Raw genomic sequence first — 15,063 nt, forward strand, 5'->3', positions numbered from 1 at the left:
CTCTGTCTCTGTCTCTGTCTCTCTCTCTCTCTCTGTGTGTGGGTGTGCGTGTGTGCGCGCGTGCGTGTTTCCTCGCCCCTAATAAAAGCCCTTCTTCATGGCCGATTCTGTCTGCCTTGTCTGAGATTTCCCCCTGCTTCTTTAACTGGCAGTGAAAATGAAACCAGTCAAGGCCAAGACCCCACAATGCACCACACAGTCATTATTGCAAATACCATTTCCTAACATGGAAAATGTTGCAATGAATAGCTTGGGTTGAAACCTCTGTGCTCAAGTTTTTTTCTTGTCCCAGGACACATTTTTACAAATGCCTGCAAATTCCCGGACAAGTTTGGCTAAAGCATACAAATTGGTCTGAAGCTTTAAAACATTTCAAAAACTCTAAAACACTGGCAAGACTTGCCACTTCTGTCACTGGGGGATTTAAGTTACCATTTTTTTTTAAATTATTTATTTACTATATATAAGTACATTGTAGCTGTCTTCAGACACACCAGAAGAGGGCATCAGAGCCCATTACAGATGGTTGTGAGCCACCATGTGGTTGCTGGGATTTGAACTCAGGACCTCAGGAAGAGCAGTCAGCGCTCTTAACCACTGAGCCATCTCTCCAGCCCAAGGGTTACTGTTTTGTTTGTTTGTTTGTTTGTTTGTTTTTTGATGACACTAACTTGGCAGGTAAGACTTAATGTTTTGTCTCAACTTCCACTGGCTTCATTTTTCTCTCTGGAGACAGGCAGTCTTGTGTTTCCAGCGTGTGCCTTTGTGAGCATGACCTTCTGAGTGAGGCTGCTGCAGGGAACAAGCTGCATTCTGTAAGCTAGGAGGCAGGTGTGGGAAACCCAGTCATTGCCCTGCCTCATATTTCCTAAATGGAGATGTGCCGGAGGAGACCAGACCTCCCCGGGGATCTGGGGTCAAGTGAGGATACTGCACCATCTCATCCTGGTGTCCTTGCCTGAGGGCATCCTCTGGCGTACCTCCCGTGACTTTCTCTTTTTCTGTGTAGAATATTGTTGCTTGAACCCAGGACTTCCTGCATCCTAGGCAAGTGTTCTACCACTGAGTTACATCCCCAGCCCCTTTTCAGAAATGTTTCATTTTGAAACAAGTTCTCGCCAAGCCAGACCGACCTTGACTCACTGTGTAGACCAGTCGGGCCTAGACCTTGTCATCTCAGTCTCCTGGATAGCTGGAGTAACCTCTGGCATTGCCAGCTTCACTGACTTACCCATCGCTGACAGCAGGTGGCTAATGCGTCCTTTCTTTTGCTCTTAACAGAAGCAGGAGACCATGAAGCTCAGTGAGAAGGACCAAGCAGAAAACAAAGAAAGCCAGCGGGTGAGGAAGAAGATGGCTAGCCTTCTTTTTTCTTTCCCCCTTTCCTGTGCCTTCTGGAAACCAGGATATTCATGCTCCTTCCTCCAGTGGAGTGGGGCTGGTGTGACAACCGCAGAGATCAGGGGGCTGAGGGGACAGCAGTGTGGGAAGCTGTGGACCATGCATAGGTCTGAGGTGGATTCTGCAGGGAGACAGTCATCAGAGTCTCTCTATGCTGTAGCTCCCTGGACTTGCTGTAAGGGTCCCCAGTCCAAGGGGCAAATAGGGGACATTGATGATGACAACAATGTGGTAGTTGTCCTTAAATTAAGGAGCTGGGGCAAATGCTCAGTTGGCAAAGTATTTGCTGCATAGAACCCGAGTAAACATCAGAAGTGGTGGTGGTGGGGGTGCACATCGGAGCTCTCTAGTGCTGAGGCAGGGGGTGGGAACTGCTGGATTCCTGGATCCCACAACCCATCCAGCTTAGAGGAATTGGGGAGCTCCACATTCCCTGAGAGAGCCTGTCTCAAAAAATAGGGTGGAAAATGAGGGGGAGCCATCTAACATCAACCCTTGGACTCCATGCTCCTATATGTATGCTATATGTAAGCACGCACACACAGGCACACACACACAGACACATTCAGGCACAGACACACACACAGGCAGACACACACACACACACACACACACACACACACACACACACACTCGAAGTTTCAATAGGCACGAACTGAAATCCATTCCTGCTCTACCTGCTTCTGCTTCTAGGACGTCCTCAGTAGAAGGTCCCCCAATAGGATAGAGTAGACGGATAAAGATCATTCCTTCAGGCAATAAGATGTATTTAATGCCAGAGAGGACATGACATGCGCCCAGAAGAAGAGGGGAGGAACAAGGGAACTATCAGGGCACTGGGGAAGACATGAGAGGCTGCTTTAAAGCAATTGGGAAGGGGAGGGATTGGGAGTCTTGTTACACTGTGGGGAAATGAGGAATCTAACGGATAGGGGGCATCACTGTAGAGAAAAGCCACCTCAGGTGCCTTCACTGGGAGAGGGGGGTGCCTTAGCCCTTTGATATCTGAGGTCTCTATGTTCCTTATCCCTGTCATTTCCTTGGAGGAGGTTGCCTTACAATTTTAGACAAGCTGTTTGCCTCTTTGTAGCATCAGTGAATAGCATCAGAATCAACTGAGAGACCTGTTGCAGGAGCCAGAGAGACAGCAAGTGGCCCCACACCTGGGATTTAGTATAATCTGAAGTCTGGAGGCCCCAGGGACCCTAGCACAGATCTGTCCCTGCACTGCACTGTGGGACCTGCTAGTGTTTGCAAAATGGTGAAAACACCAAGTCTGCTTGGCTCAAACCTAATACTCAGCAGCTGAGAAGACCCCCCTCCCTGCTTAGCTTACAGTCAAAGTAGCCGCCTCCCCCACAACCCCATGACCACTACATGGATACCTATTTCCCCATTCAGTTAGTTCTCTTGGCCAAACTGTTCCTGGCAAAGAATAGAAGTGGAGAAACCAGCAAGTCAAGGACTATCCATGTGTTTTTCCAGAAGAGACGGGGGTTTCAAGAAATTTGAGCCCTATCTTTTCCTCCTAGGGTTCTTTTCTGTTGTTAACCATAGTAACTAACTATCAACTATCATTGTGTGTGGGGGGAGGCAGCCCCCTGAGGTCCTAAGTGGGATAGCCCATTTGAAGAGGGACCTTCAGGGATCCTGTCCTCAACAATAAGCAAGATAAGGGTGGGGTAGAAAGCCAGTTGGTTCCCCACGACAGCCATCGGGGTGACACAGGCTTTGGCACCCTCTCTGATAGAGCGCTCAGCTGCACTTGCATGTACGTATTGACCACCTGCATCCTGATGCCCTAGAGCTTGTCCAGTGGGAACCGGGGAAGTTTTAAGTTGGGTGGCGGTCACCTGATGCAATCTCAAACAAGGTTTTAATAGGTGATGAGGACTGTTGTTGCAGGGGGTGGGGGGGAGTACAGAGGGAAGCTGGCTAGTGGGTGAGGAAGGAGCCCATGACTGTGAAGTCCTTAGTGTGAAGGAGTGTGGCTGTCCCCCACTCTCTTCTGCTGACCCCTCCTGAACCTTAGGCCCCAGTCACATAGACTTTTTGTCTGTCCCCAGCATCAGCTATCTGTGCCTGCAGGAGGTGTCCCTGACTGATGACTAGCAGGTTAAGCAATCACCTGAGCTCTGTGAATCCCTGGCTGAGAACTAAGGCTGGTTTCTCTTGCCTGGGGTGGTTCCTGGTTCCCCCGGACAGCATTGTCTCCTTGCATTACACAAGACAGCACTGTCTCCTCTGGGACTGGATGCCTTCGGGTGCACGGGACAATCATGTCCCCAGTAGTTTCCCCTCTCACATTCTTTATCTCCATGTGTCCTTTCTACTACACACAGTTTCTCAGAGTCTTGTGTGGGGACTTGAACCCTGCCCCTCACCTCCTACGCATTCTTCATCCATCAAGCCCACTTCTGTCCCCTCCCAGCCTCTCAGAGCACAGAGTTCATGCAGCCTGTTCTGACTGTGGCTCACTGAAGACACTTCTCTGACTGACCCTGGAGCAAACTGGCCACAGAGTGAATTGATTCTCAGGCTATCCTGGTGTGTACAAGGTCATTGCCTCTTTATGTTTTTATTGGGACCGCTGGGACCACCCGACGTTGCTGCGCGCCGCTCTGCCCGTTTGCTCTTTGAGCAGCAGAACTGACTCTGCAGGACAATTAGAGAGAGATCAATATTTCATTTTGCCCTGGCAGAATGCAAGCTCAGATCACTCTCAAGACTTGCCCGTGGACACAGTTAAGAGGAAGAGTCAGCACTGGAACCTACCCAGCTTCTAAGGAGAAAGCCAATGAGTGACCTTTGGCCTTAACTCTTAGGAGGTTTCTCTGGGGTTCGTGCTGGCTGCCCCAACCAGAGTTCTGGCCTTGTTAGAGAGCGTGTGTGTGTGGGGGGGGTGGGGGTGGGGGGGCAAACAAAACAAAATGAAACCAAAGAAACCTTGGGTGTGACTGCGGGGAGAGCAGCTGCCCCAGTTGCTTAGGAGCAGGGGAACAACGCTGCTGGCTTCCTGTTCAGGCATGATCGCATAGCCACACTTCCTGCTCTGCCCTCCTTCCTGTGGACTCTGCCTCCTCACTGCAGAGATGCCCTGGCAAGTCCAGGGTCCTGGAGCCAGGAAGAAAAAAAAAACATGGATGCCAGGGAGCTTGCCCTAGCTTCCCTGATACATGACACCAGTGGCCCTGGGGAGCCGCCTGTGGGGCCACCTGTGGGGCGCCGGGGCTGGCGGCCGAGGAGGACAAAGGTAAATGCAGAGTGGCTTCTGTCCTGTGGGAAGTGCAGGCCTGGGTGGCTGCTGCGGGGTAGCGCTCAGCCTGTCTGGCAGCTACGGAGCCTGACACTTGGGAGCAGGAAGGCTGGAGTTTGAATTCTGTACTCCCTCCTGTTGCCCTTCGCTCTCTACCACCCCTGGCGTCCTGTTACAGCACCGAGGATGAGGTTCTGGTGGACAGCTGCCTCACGCTTGCTCAGGGCTGGCCGTCTTTTCTTTCCTAAGGCAGGCACAAACAGTAATGCTTTCGGTCACAGGTTTTTCTTCCCTGGGATCAGTGGGAAGAAGCGTGTGTGTGTGTGTGTGTGTGTGTGTGTGTGTGTGTGTGTGTGTGTGTGTGTGTAACCAGTCGGAAGAAGTGGGGGCAGGCTACACAAGAACAGTGAACCAACAGGCCACAGAGAAGCAGGGAGCCACCCTTTCCCCCAGAAGAGCGGCTGAGGCAGGAGATGACTTCCATTTGCCGTTCTCCCTTGCCTACCAGGAAACTTCCAGATGTGATGGGAGTAGTCCACCCTTAAGAAGCTCAGACTTGAGAGCCAGGGGGAGGAGGCAGGGTCTAGAAAAGAGGCTCAATATAGCTGGTGCCAGGCAGTTCAGGGGAAATGTTCTCTGAGCTCAGACCTGGATGGTACTTAAAGGAGAAAAGATGATGGAGATGGAGTACTTTTTAAGAGAGATCTGTTCAGTGAATCCTGTTCGACTCAAACTCCCACTAGTGCTTTCGGAGCTGTTTCATTTGGCAATGCCTATTCCTGAAGTGACGACCCCACCTCATCTTCCACCATGCCACCAGCACCTACCCAGGGCTGCCTCAGCAGCAGGCTTGGCACCAGACTCAGGAGACACGCAGCATAGCCCCAGCCCTCAGGATAAGCCCCACCCTCCGGAACCTGACACAGGACATGTGCCAGTGCCAGGCTCTCTTCTTCTTGTGCAATCCCCTTACGATGTAGATTCCCATTGTGAAGATGAGGAAGCTGGCCAAGGAGTGGCCATGTGACTGGCCAAAGCTTATACTGTGGAAGCTACAGGGTTAGGATCCAGAGTTGAATCAGAGATAAATATGAGAGATGAGGGGAGGCACATGGGTGGCTTTCGGGAGGCTTTTCAGAGGTAGGGGCTTTGACAATGGGTCTCGGGTAATGAGAGAGCCTCTAGGACTTTGGGTGGGGAGAGCTAAGATTGTCTGTCTTGCCAGAGGGTGAACCAGAGGGAAGTAAAGAGAGGAAGTAAAAGAGGATCTCTCTCTCCCTCTCCCCTCTCTCTCCTCCTTTTTTCCTTCCTTCTTTCCTTCCTTCCTTCCTTCCTTCCTTCCTTCCTTCCTTCCTTCCTTGCTTGCTTTCTTTTCTTTCGAACTGGCTGTGTCTAGCAGCCCAATGATATTTAGGCAGCAGTACTGTTATTAAAAGCCCATTTTACAGATGGACAAGTTGAACCCCAGAAACTTCTAGTCTCTGCTCAGATGCCCACTACTCTATGGTGCTAGAGTCTAGCAAGACAAGACTAAGGGCAGAGCATACAGTTGTTGTTAGGGGCCACTGCAATTTCCCAAACTAAAATGTGCCTGATCTTGTTCCCTAAACCTGACATTGTCTTAGCACAGGGGTAGGGGGTGGGGCACACAGAACCTAACACCTACACATGCCCATGCACACAAATATGTTACGTGGTGGCTGCAAGAGTCCCTGGTTCCTTCCACCAGACCCCAGGCCTGTGGCAGCTCTCCAGTTCCCTAGCTGGCACCAGCTGGTCAGCCTTCCTTCACCTAAGTCCCAGGTGTACGTGAGCATGGCCAGGTCCAGCCTGTGCTCATCTTGGATAAGGCTGGGACAGGAGTACCTGAATGCAGAGCTCATATTCTCAGCATGAGCCCTGCCTGCGTCTCTCTCTGCACATGCACACGAGCGTGCAGCTGTGTGGCTATCCGCCATCTCCGACCAAGGCGAAGCCTCAGCTGTGCTGGTAGGGAGACTTGTCCTGCAATGGGCACCAGCTCAGCTCCAAACTGCTCCTCAGGCAGCACCAGGGACAGCTCTGCACACCTCCTCTGTGACACTGGATGGAACTGGACTGACAAGGGATTCAGGGAAGAACAAAGAAAGCACTTAGAACCCTGCTGCTAGAACTTTTTGCTCCTACTAGATCAGACAGCGGCCACCTCCAGCAAAGACCTGCTAAGGGAGTAGGGGGTGGAGCCCCTCAGACTGCCTTGCAGGAAGAGAGCTGCACCGTGGGGCTTCAGGGCGGGAACTCTGCCTCGCCGCATCCACCTTACACCCATCTGCTTCTTTTCCCGCCTGAATTTCCCTCTGGACTGCCTTCCAGTTCAGAGGCATCCCATTCTGACTCCTTCTTCTCCCTTCCCAGAACTGGTCCTGCTCGCTCATCGTGGCCGCGCTTGTGGGAGCCTTCGGGTCCTCCTTCCTCTATGGGTACAACCTCTCCGTGGTGAACGCGCCCACGCCGGTGAGTGTCCGCGCTGTATGCCCGCCAGAGGGCGCTGCGCCCACATGGGGTGACCAGCAAAAACAGTGACAGTAGAAATGTGTGTGTATATGTGTGTGTGTGTGTGTGTGTGTGTGTGTGTGTGTGTGTGTGTGTGTGTGTGTGTTGTCACAGAACTGAGATATCCTTCAGTACAGACCGTGCTGTGCTTGCAAGGATTTTAGGAGCTTGGAGCACACAGACTCCTATGTTTTGACTTGTCCTTTTTAATTTAAATTTTATCCACATTCAGAGCCACCTTCTATGACTCACCCTTGGTTCCTGTTTCAGCCTGAGATCAATTCCAGGCTCTCTGCTGGTAGCAGGAGAAGGTCTGCCAGAGGCCAGGGTTTTTTTGCCAGCTCCTGGCAGAATGGGGGGGGGGGCAGAGGCTGATGCTGACTGTAGGCTTGCAGGTGGAGGGAGGGTGGGGCCCGGGAGGCTGCCAAATTAGAGAAACCTGAGAAAAGGCTGCGAGCTTCAGCTGGTTGGAGTACTGGGCAGGCATGTTGGGGGCAGCCTGAGCCAATAGAAGCCAGGCTGTTGGTGTCTCTGGTACCTTTTTGGGCATTGCTTTGAGTGCCGTCATTCTTCTGTGTCAAATGTAGGGGAGCCAAGATTGGTGGGTCTCCAAAAGGATACGGGTAACCCAGGGATGCAGGCTCCATCAGCGCCAAGGCAAATCTGGTTGTAAAACTTGAGTTACTCCTGACATTTGAGAAGCTGTCCAAGTTATCTCAAAACTCGGTTCTGATCCCAAAGGCTGCTGGAGAAAATAACTTCCAGCTGTCTGCAGCTCCCTGGGTCTTTTGACTCTGTCATTTCAAGATGAGACTCTGACTTACCTGAATTCATCTCTGAGAAAAACAACTTGGGATATGGACTCTTGGCTCATCTGGAAGGTTCATCAGGGCATTCGCCCAAGAGGGTGGGGCCTTTGTGAAACTCAGATCTATGTGAGATTAGAACCTGGAGTAGTGTGACCCATGAACCACAGGAAAGAGCAGTCATTCATTCAACAAATATATACTGAGTCCTCATCACACGCAGGATGCTGGGAATCAGGAAGACAATCGGGAGGAGGTGACCCTTGAGCTGGGTCCTGTATGGGTGGAAGCATTTCCGATGAGGGAGAGGCAGAGGGAGAGGCAGGGGCAGAGGGAAAGGCAGAAGCAGGGGCAGGGCCAGGGGCAGGGGCAAGGGCAGGGGCAGGGGCAAGGGCAGGGGCAGAGGCAAGGGCAGGGGCAGAAGCAGGGGCAGGGGCAGGGGCAGGGGCAAGGGCAGGGGCAGAGGCAGAGGCAGAGGCAGAAGCTGGAGAACCAAAACACACAAGGCCTACACAGGGATGTCAATATTCTGGTAATAGTGAAGGCTTTTGTGACTTGTCAGACCCCAAGGGGAATGAGGAGGTGGGTTGGGAGAAGAGGTAGAAAGCAGAGGAGGCTGGGATCAAGGCTTGGTGATCGAACGCTTACTTGCCCAACACAGGTGAGGCCCTAGGTTCAGCCCCCAACACTGAGAAAACAAACAGTGAGACCCAAGAAACCCCACACAAACTGAAAACAGAAAAGACAGCAAGGAAGAGAAACCTGGCTCAGATCTGCAACTGAGGAGTGCGACCTTGCACTAGGGAGATACAGCAGCTTCAGGAGGGGAGATGCAGGGGGTTGAGACTTCAAGATGGGAATTTGGTGATGGAGGAACGGAATTTAATCCATTGATGTTACTTCCCTTCATTCCATCACAATGAAACAGCAACTTGCTCAGGGTCAGCTTGGAAAAGGCAGTGCTGAGGTCCAGACCTAGGTCTGTCTGAATCCAGCCTATGACCTTTTGAACCCAGTCACTGGCTGCCAGTGCCAGGTTCTTAAAGCCTGGGGCACTTGGCATGGCCGGGGAGGGACGGGGGGTGAGCACGGAAGGAGACGCTGAGAGTCCATAACACAGGAGTAGCTATTCTTCCACCCTTACAGCTACCCCAAGGCAAACTTTGAGTATGCTACAGCCTGGGACTCGCTGCCACCTACACTCTGTCCTTGACCCCATTGGAAGGAACAGTGCGCTGTTAAAGCACGATCCACCAGAGATATGAATGCTACTTTCATTGTTACTCAGAGCAGCACCCCCACATTTCTACCAGGAAGCTTCTTGGTTCACACAACCCATTTTCTTGTTCTGCCCAAAGGCCCGATGTTTGTGTTTGTCAAATAACTTGTGTTGCTTTATGGGACTTTTACCTTAGCACCATTGTGTGCCCAGATGCCAGGGTAAAAAGATGAATAGACCCATTGCCAGGTCTTGGAGGTCCCCAACACCAGGAGCAGCAACAGACCCATGAGACATTCCAAGGCAGGAGAGGTGGCTTGAATGCAGCCATGAGCTTAGGTTTGTGGAAGGATCCAGTCTATTTAGGGAGTTCTGAGGAGACTAGGCTCACTGTTGGGGTATAGTTAGGGTGGTAGAGATGGGGAAGTAGAGCTGAGAGCTGGGCCATCTGTGGAAGGCATACACTGACCAAGTTGTGAGCCCCAAAGAGGAGCTAGACTGAGGGCCAAGCTCATTCAGGATGTCTTTCCAGGTCAGACCTCCCCAGTGCTGGAAACAGCAGGCTTGTAGTGGGACTCCCAGCTTCTCTGTGGATTAGCGTCAGTGGATCAGAGTGAGACCTCACCTGAACTAGCTGGGAGATGGAAACATAGTGGAGACACCCCGCTCAGGTCCCAAGGCCCCTGGTATCCTGTTTTGCCCTGTGGTAGCAGTAGAGGGGCACTGAGGCCATCAAAGGGTCTGGGAACACAGCTGACTCTCCAAGGGAGGGAGCCTTGTGCAGATAGGACCATGGCAGGAGGCTGAGGCACAGGGATCTTGTGAAGGCAAAGGCAGTCCAGGGAAAGAACGACTAGGGCAAAGATGTTCAGAGAGAATGACAGATGTGGCCACCAGGGGGTGCTGTGAGAGAAGAGTTGAGTTGTCCACCACTCAGGGTGGACAGCGATCTCAAGCTCTGCACTGACTCCTGATCCCTTGTCACCAGCTTCAGTGATGGGTCAGGGGCTTGTAGTCCAGGTGACAAGGCTGAGAGGGAATCCATGCTTCAATTGCTTACCAAGGGGTAGTCAGTGTCTTGCTGCTTGACCAGTCCACATACTAGCTGACCCTGGCCACGACTGTCATCCAGACTCAACCTTAAGAGGTTTTTAAAACTTCTTTGTTTTATTTTATTTCATTTTTTAATTTTTGGAAGCCTGGAATGCAGACAATGACTATAATCTCTCTCTGTCTCGGTCTCTGTCTGTCTCTGTCTGTCTCTGTCTGTGTCTCTCTGTCTCTCTGTCTCTCTGTCTCTCTGTCTCTCTCTCTCTCTCTCTCACACACACACACACACACACACACACACACACACACACACACACACACACAAACACACACCCTTGAGCTGCCCAATGTGAGGGACTGTCCTTTCTGTCCCTTCATACTCCATCTTCAGGAGCCTCAGCAAACCTCATTTGATAGAAGAAACTGAAGTTGGGGGAGGCTAAAACGTCTAGGTTCCAGGGGGGTGGCCATCTTTCTAAACTCTCCCCCAATGCCATTACCCTAAACAAACACATCCACCCTGCTTTCAGGGATTCCCAGAATCTGACTGTGTGCTCCTTTGGAGAGAGCACCCATATGACTTCATGTGTCCACAGAGGGTCTGAGGTCACTTCATGGTAGGTGGTGTGAGCAGAGCAGGGCGTGTGAGAGCCACTTGATGCTCTACCTCTGAGGGATCCCACAGGCCCGGGAGAGCAGTGTGACACATTAGACTGTACATGACCCTGCAGGACCTTGTCACTGCCATTAGCCATTGAACCTACTGTGTGAGGCATGGAAGGCTTCAGTGGGACATAATTGATGACCATGATGGCTGCCAACAATGCCTTCCCCAGTTCTGTCTGTAGCCCGGCCCCTGGAACCATTTTCTAACCAGCTACTCTGTTTCCACCCTGATCCCAACAGTTTCTCCTCCAGTCAAAGACCAAAGGGATGTTTGATGGATTTAGGTGCACCAAAGCCCAGCAGCCTGTACACCACACATAGACTCCACATAGATGTGTGCGACCACTCAGCTGAGGAGTCCGGTTCCTACCAAGCACTGTTCTCAACACAAGGTGTTCCCTTTATGCTTCTTCATCCATTTGACCCTTGGTGCTGTCCTTCAGACATGGCACTTGCTGGAACCACAGGGCCTTTGCAGTTTCTGTTGTTTGGGGCTCAAAGGCTCTTTTTCAAGTAGCCTGCGCTATCACCATGATTACCTGCTGTTGCTTCTCAACTGTGTCTTCCTCAGCAACACCTTCCCTGACCTGCTCATAGGGGACAGCATCCCTCTAAACCTCTCTAGTTCTTCACTCAAATTATTTCCCCTTGTAGTACTTGTAGTATTTGAAACCACCCAAGATAATAAGTATACCCTTGCTTCTGGTCTTTCTTCCTGTTTTAAAATTTAAGCTCCACAAAGACACGGATTCTCTGATCTTACTGCTTCTGCCATGCCTCCAACTAGAACTAGACCCAACACAAAGCAAGCATTTACAGAAAATGTGTTCTGGTCAGATAAAAAGATAAATATAAGGCTTCTAAAAGACATTCTCTTCTTTTGTTTTACATCTTGCAAGGTAATTTTGGTGGTTGTAAAACATGTTTCCTAGACCTCTCTCTCCCAGTGAAATTACTATCAAGTGTGAGTTTTCCCTGTGAAAGAATTCAGACATTGACTCTGTTGTGTTCACAGATGACACTCAGAGCCAGGTCTAGTTACCTAGTGACCCATCTTTCTGTTCTCCTAGGGTGACATGCTATAGGGATTAACACGCATTTTTTGTAAATGTCCACATATATGGGTTAGCAAGGCCATATAATTATTTTTGCAACTCTTCAACTTTGCCTTTATGGCGAGAAAGTCACTAGGGACAATATGTAAACAAATAAGTAAGACTGTGTGCCAATAAAACTTTATTTACAAAAACAAGTAGTGGGCCAGAAATTATTGGCTAATTGAGAGTCTAAGTCAGTGTAAAGGTGCATGGTGTATTAGTCTCTGGCAGAAGACTAGATGACTGAATGGTTAGTTCATAGTCTAAACTGTGTAATGTCCAACATGGACTGAAGTCATGTTTTGTTTTGTTGAGACAGAATTTCTCTGTGCAGCCCTGGTTATCTTGGAACTCTCTTTGTAGACCAGGCTGGCCTCTAACTCAGAGATCTGCCTGCCTCTGCCTCCCAAGTGCTGGGATTAAAGGCATGCACTCAGTTTGGACTGAAGATTTATTGCGATGTCCCTTTCCCAGGATTTTGCCCTCTTGCCAGATTTTTGGTGATTGCCCAGGCCTGTGTCTTTTTGTTTGTTTGTTTCCAGTAACCACATCTATCATCTGTCTTTGTGAATCATCTATCCATCGGCCTAACTACATGTCTGTCAAAAGCATTTGGATATCCTGGTCGAAGGCTGCAGAATCTGAGACTAATTTATATGCTAACCGGATGTCTTTGAACACTTTTAGACTCTCAGGCAGCCATGCAGAGAGGCTGAAGGTGCTGATCTGGCACAGGGCAAACGGCCTCAGATTCATACTGGTTAAGCATTGACCTTAAGGAGAATGTAGCTCTTTGGGGGCTGGCATTGGTAGTACTGCTGGAAAAGTCTGATGAGCAGGAGGGCAGGGGGAGATAGGCCTTGGTTCATGTGGTCTCCCCATGCCTGGACTCCTCAGAGAGGCCAGGGAGGGCTGGATGGAGACCTTGCAACTGTGTGTGTCTGAGCTCCACACACAGCTCTCTGGGGGGAGGGGGGACTGAAATGAGTATTTTGTCATTGGGCAGGAAGGGCTGTTCCAGGGTAGAGTGACATTGTCAGCAGGGCACCTGCCAAAGCCCCTTTTGTCCTACACTACACTGAGCCAAGAAGAGAACTGAGCAGAATGACCTCTGTGGGAGCTTCCAAGAAGAGCCACCAAGAAGGATGCAGTCCAGAGAAAGGCGAGTGTAAGCAGAGATGCTCGATTAGCTGTGGGTGCTTGGTTTTGTGAGACACTGTACCAGAAACAGCTGGAAGGCTCATGGAATGGGGCACGTCCAAACCCAAGGCTCTCCTCCCCATTGCTCCACTTCCCAGCCTCTTTCTTGCTTTCACCTCATCTTGTTTGGCCATTGTAAAAGCAACGGGCTCAGGAAAAGAGCCAGCATGAATCGTTTCCATGAGTCGAGACCACGTCTCCTGTTTGTCTATAGATCATGCCAGGGTAATAACCTCATGGTGCTAATGAAATGGGGTCAAGCAGCTGCCTGGGACAGCCTGCTCGATCATCCCAACAGTCAAAGCCTGGGTTCTTCCCAGAGGCCCCTGGGAAGTCTCCATGTAAACCTGCTTTTCAACATGTCAGCACATAGGCTATTTCTTGTGGCTCTCCTTCCCTCTGTGCACTCCCCACCCCTCCACCTCCTCCACCAGTGTCTTATTTATGTAATGAGCATCCTTCCACGCACTGGTAAGTCTCCCTCATGGGGTTTTTCACAGTGTACTGCACATCTCTAACTCAGGGCTGTCACTTCTAATTTGTCTCTAAGAAGCTGCTGTGTTTTTTAAATTGGGAGCATTGGGTCTCCGCTGGGTGTGGTTTGGTTTTGAGCAGAACTGGTAAGGCCAATGACTGACAGAAGTAAATAAAGACCACAGTGTCATTATGCACTGAGGGAGCCCTTGCTCAGTAGGATGGGGACTGTGGCCACTATAATTAGCAAACCAGGACAGCTGACAAAGGCAGATGACAGGTGGAGAAACATGGAGGAAGAAACAGTGTTGGTGTGAAGAAACCAGACGAATCTAGAAACTATTTCTGTTTACAAAGGGCAGGGGATGCCATTGAGACATTGAGACATTGTGAACAACATGCCACTTTGCTGTGGGGAACCAGGTGACATGAGGTGGCCCTGTTGAGCTTATGACAAGGAGCCTTGCCAAGAGCATTGTGGGTACTGACTCTTTACAAGCCCCTCAGGTGCGTCAGGCTCTGTTAGGCCACACTTGAGTCCTCTGGACCACCCACAGAGTACTCTATTTCTGTGCATATTTATGGTACCCCCGAGTGTCACTGCAGATGAATGCATGTCAGGGTCTTGATGAACCTAGCAGTGTTACTATTACAAACCAAGCTGCAAGGTAATGTGTGTGCATTGCCTGGCATTTCCTGCCATCCTTTGGAGGAGAATTGTAGAGTTCAATTTATTGCCAAAGTATGGCCCTTGGGTTCTTAGGCTGGGAGGTAGTGGTGAATTATTTATAGATTCTCATACCTCAGAAGCAAATATGTGTAGACCTCTCTTATTTTACAGACCTACAAATATAATATTGATTCCTCCACCACCAGCTCCCTCTGCCTGGATTCTATGGCGGGACTCTAAGGACTCAGGGTCTTTTATTTTCTCCCTTTAAATCTTCACAGTAAATCTTTGAAATGGGCAATGACATGAGTTGCAGGACCTAAAGTTCAGAGAGGTTAAGTAACCCGTTCAGTCACCCAGCAGATTGGTGGCAAAGATGCAAATAGAACATAGTCCTTGGCCCTAGTAATACTGTCCAGAGACATGAAACTTCTGTTGCATCAGGCCATGGCAAAAATCACAAAAAGAACTCAAAGGTACAAGCAAGTCTTGGACTCAAGGTGGTCAACTCTCCACTCAGTGTCTTTCCCTTTACCTGCTGCCTCTTAGGGAATTTCTTTGCAGTTTAAACTCTAGTCAGAACTCCTTATGAGGTTCTGTCAGCTCATCATCTTGTACCAAATGCAGATGCTTCCTCACCACCCCACCTTCATCCTCTCTTAATGCTGAATGAACCTTCAAGCTATACCTAC

The 15,063-nt window shown here is 50.3% G+C and overlaps 1 protein-coding gene across 9 annotated transcripts in view; it reads left to right on the plus strand.

Moving 5' to 3' along the window:
- The window catches only part of Slc2a9 (solute carrier family 2 member 9), a 133,756-nt gene that overhangs the window by 15,882 nt on the left and 102,811 nt on the right, over positions 1 to 15,063 (plus strand). For 5 of the 9 annotated variants that reach the window (XM_087584151.1, XM_087584157.1, XM_087584153.1 and 2 more), the window contains exons 2-3: positions 1,282 to 1,341; positions 7,052 to 7,150. In XM_087584151.1, coding sequence (XP_087440277.1) covers positions 1,282 to 1,341; positions 7,052 to 7,150 — 159 coding nt within the window. Of the gene's footprint in view, positions 1 to 285; positions 679 to 1,281; positions 1,342 to 4,467; positions 4,655 to 7,051; positions 7,151 to 15,063 lie in introns of those variants that run through there. The other 4 variants (XR_015636784.1, XM_087584156.1, XM_087584152.1 and 1 more) reach the window with 3 other exon arrangements.

This window comes from Rattus norvegicus, chromosome 14, assembly GCF_021556685.1.
Source record: "Rattus norvegicus strain SHRSP/BbbUtx chromosome 14, alternate assembly SHRSP_T2T, whole genome shotgun sequence".
Classification (NCBI taxonomy): Eukaryota; Metazoa; Chordata; class Mammalia; order Rodentia; family Muridae; genus Rattus; species Rattus norvegicus.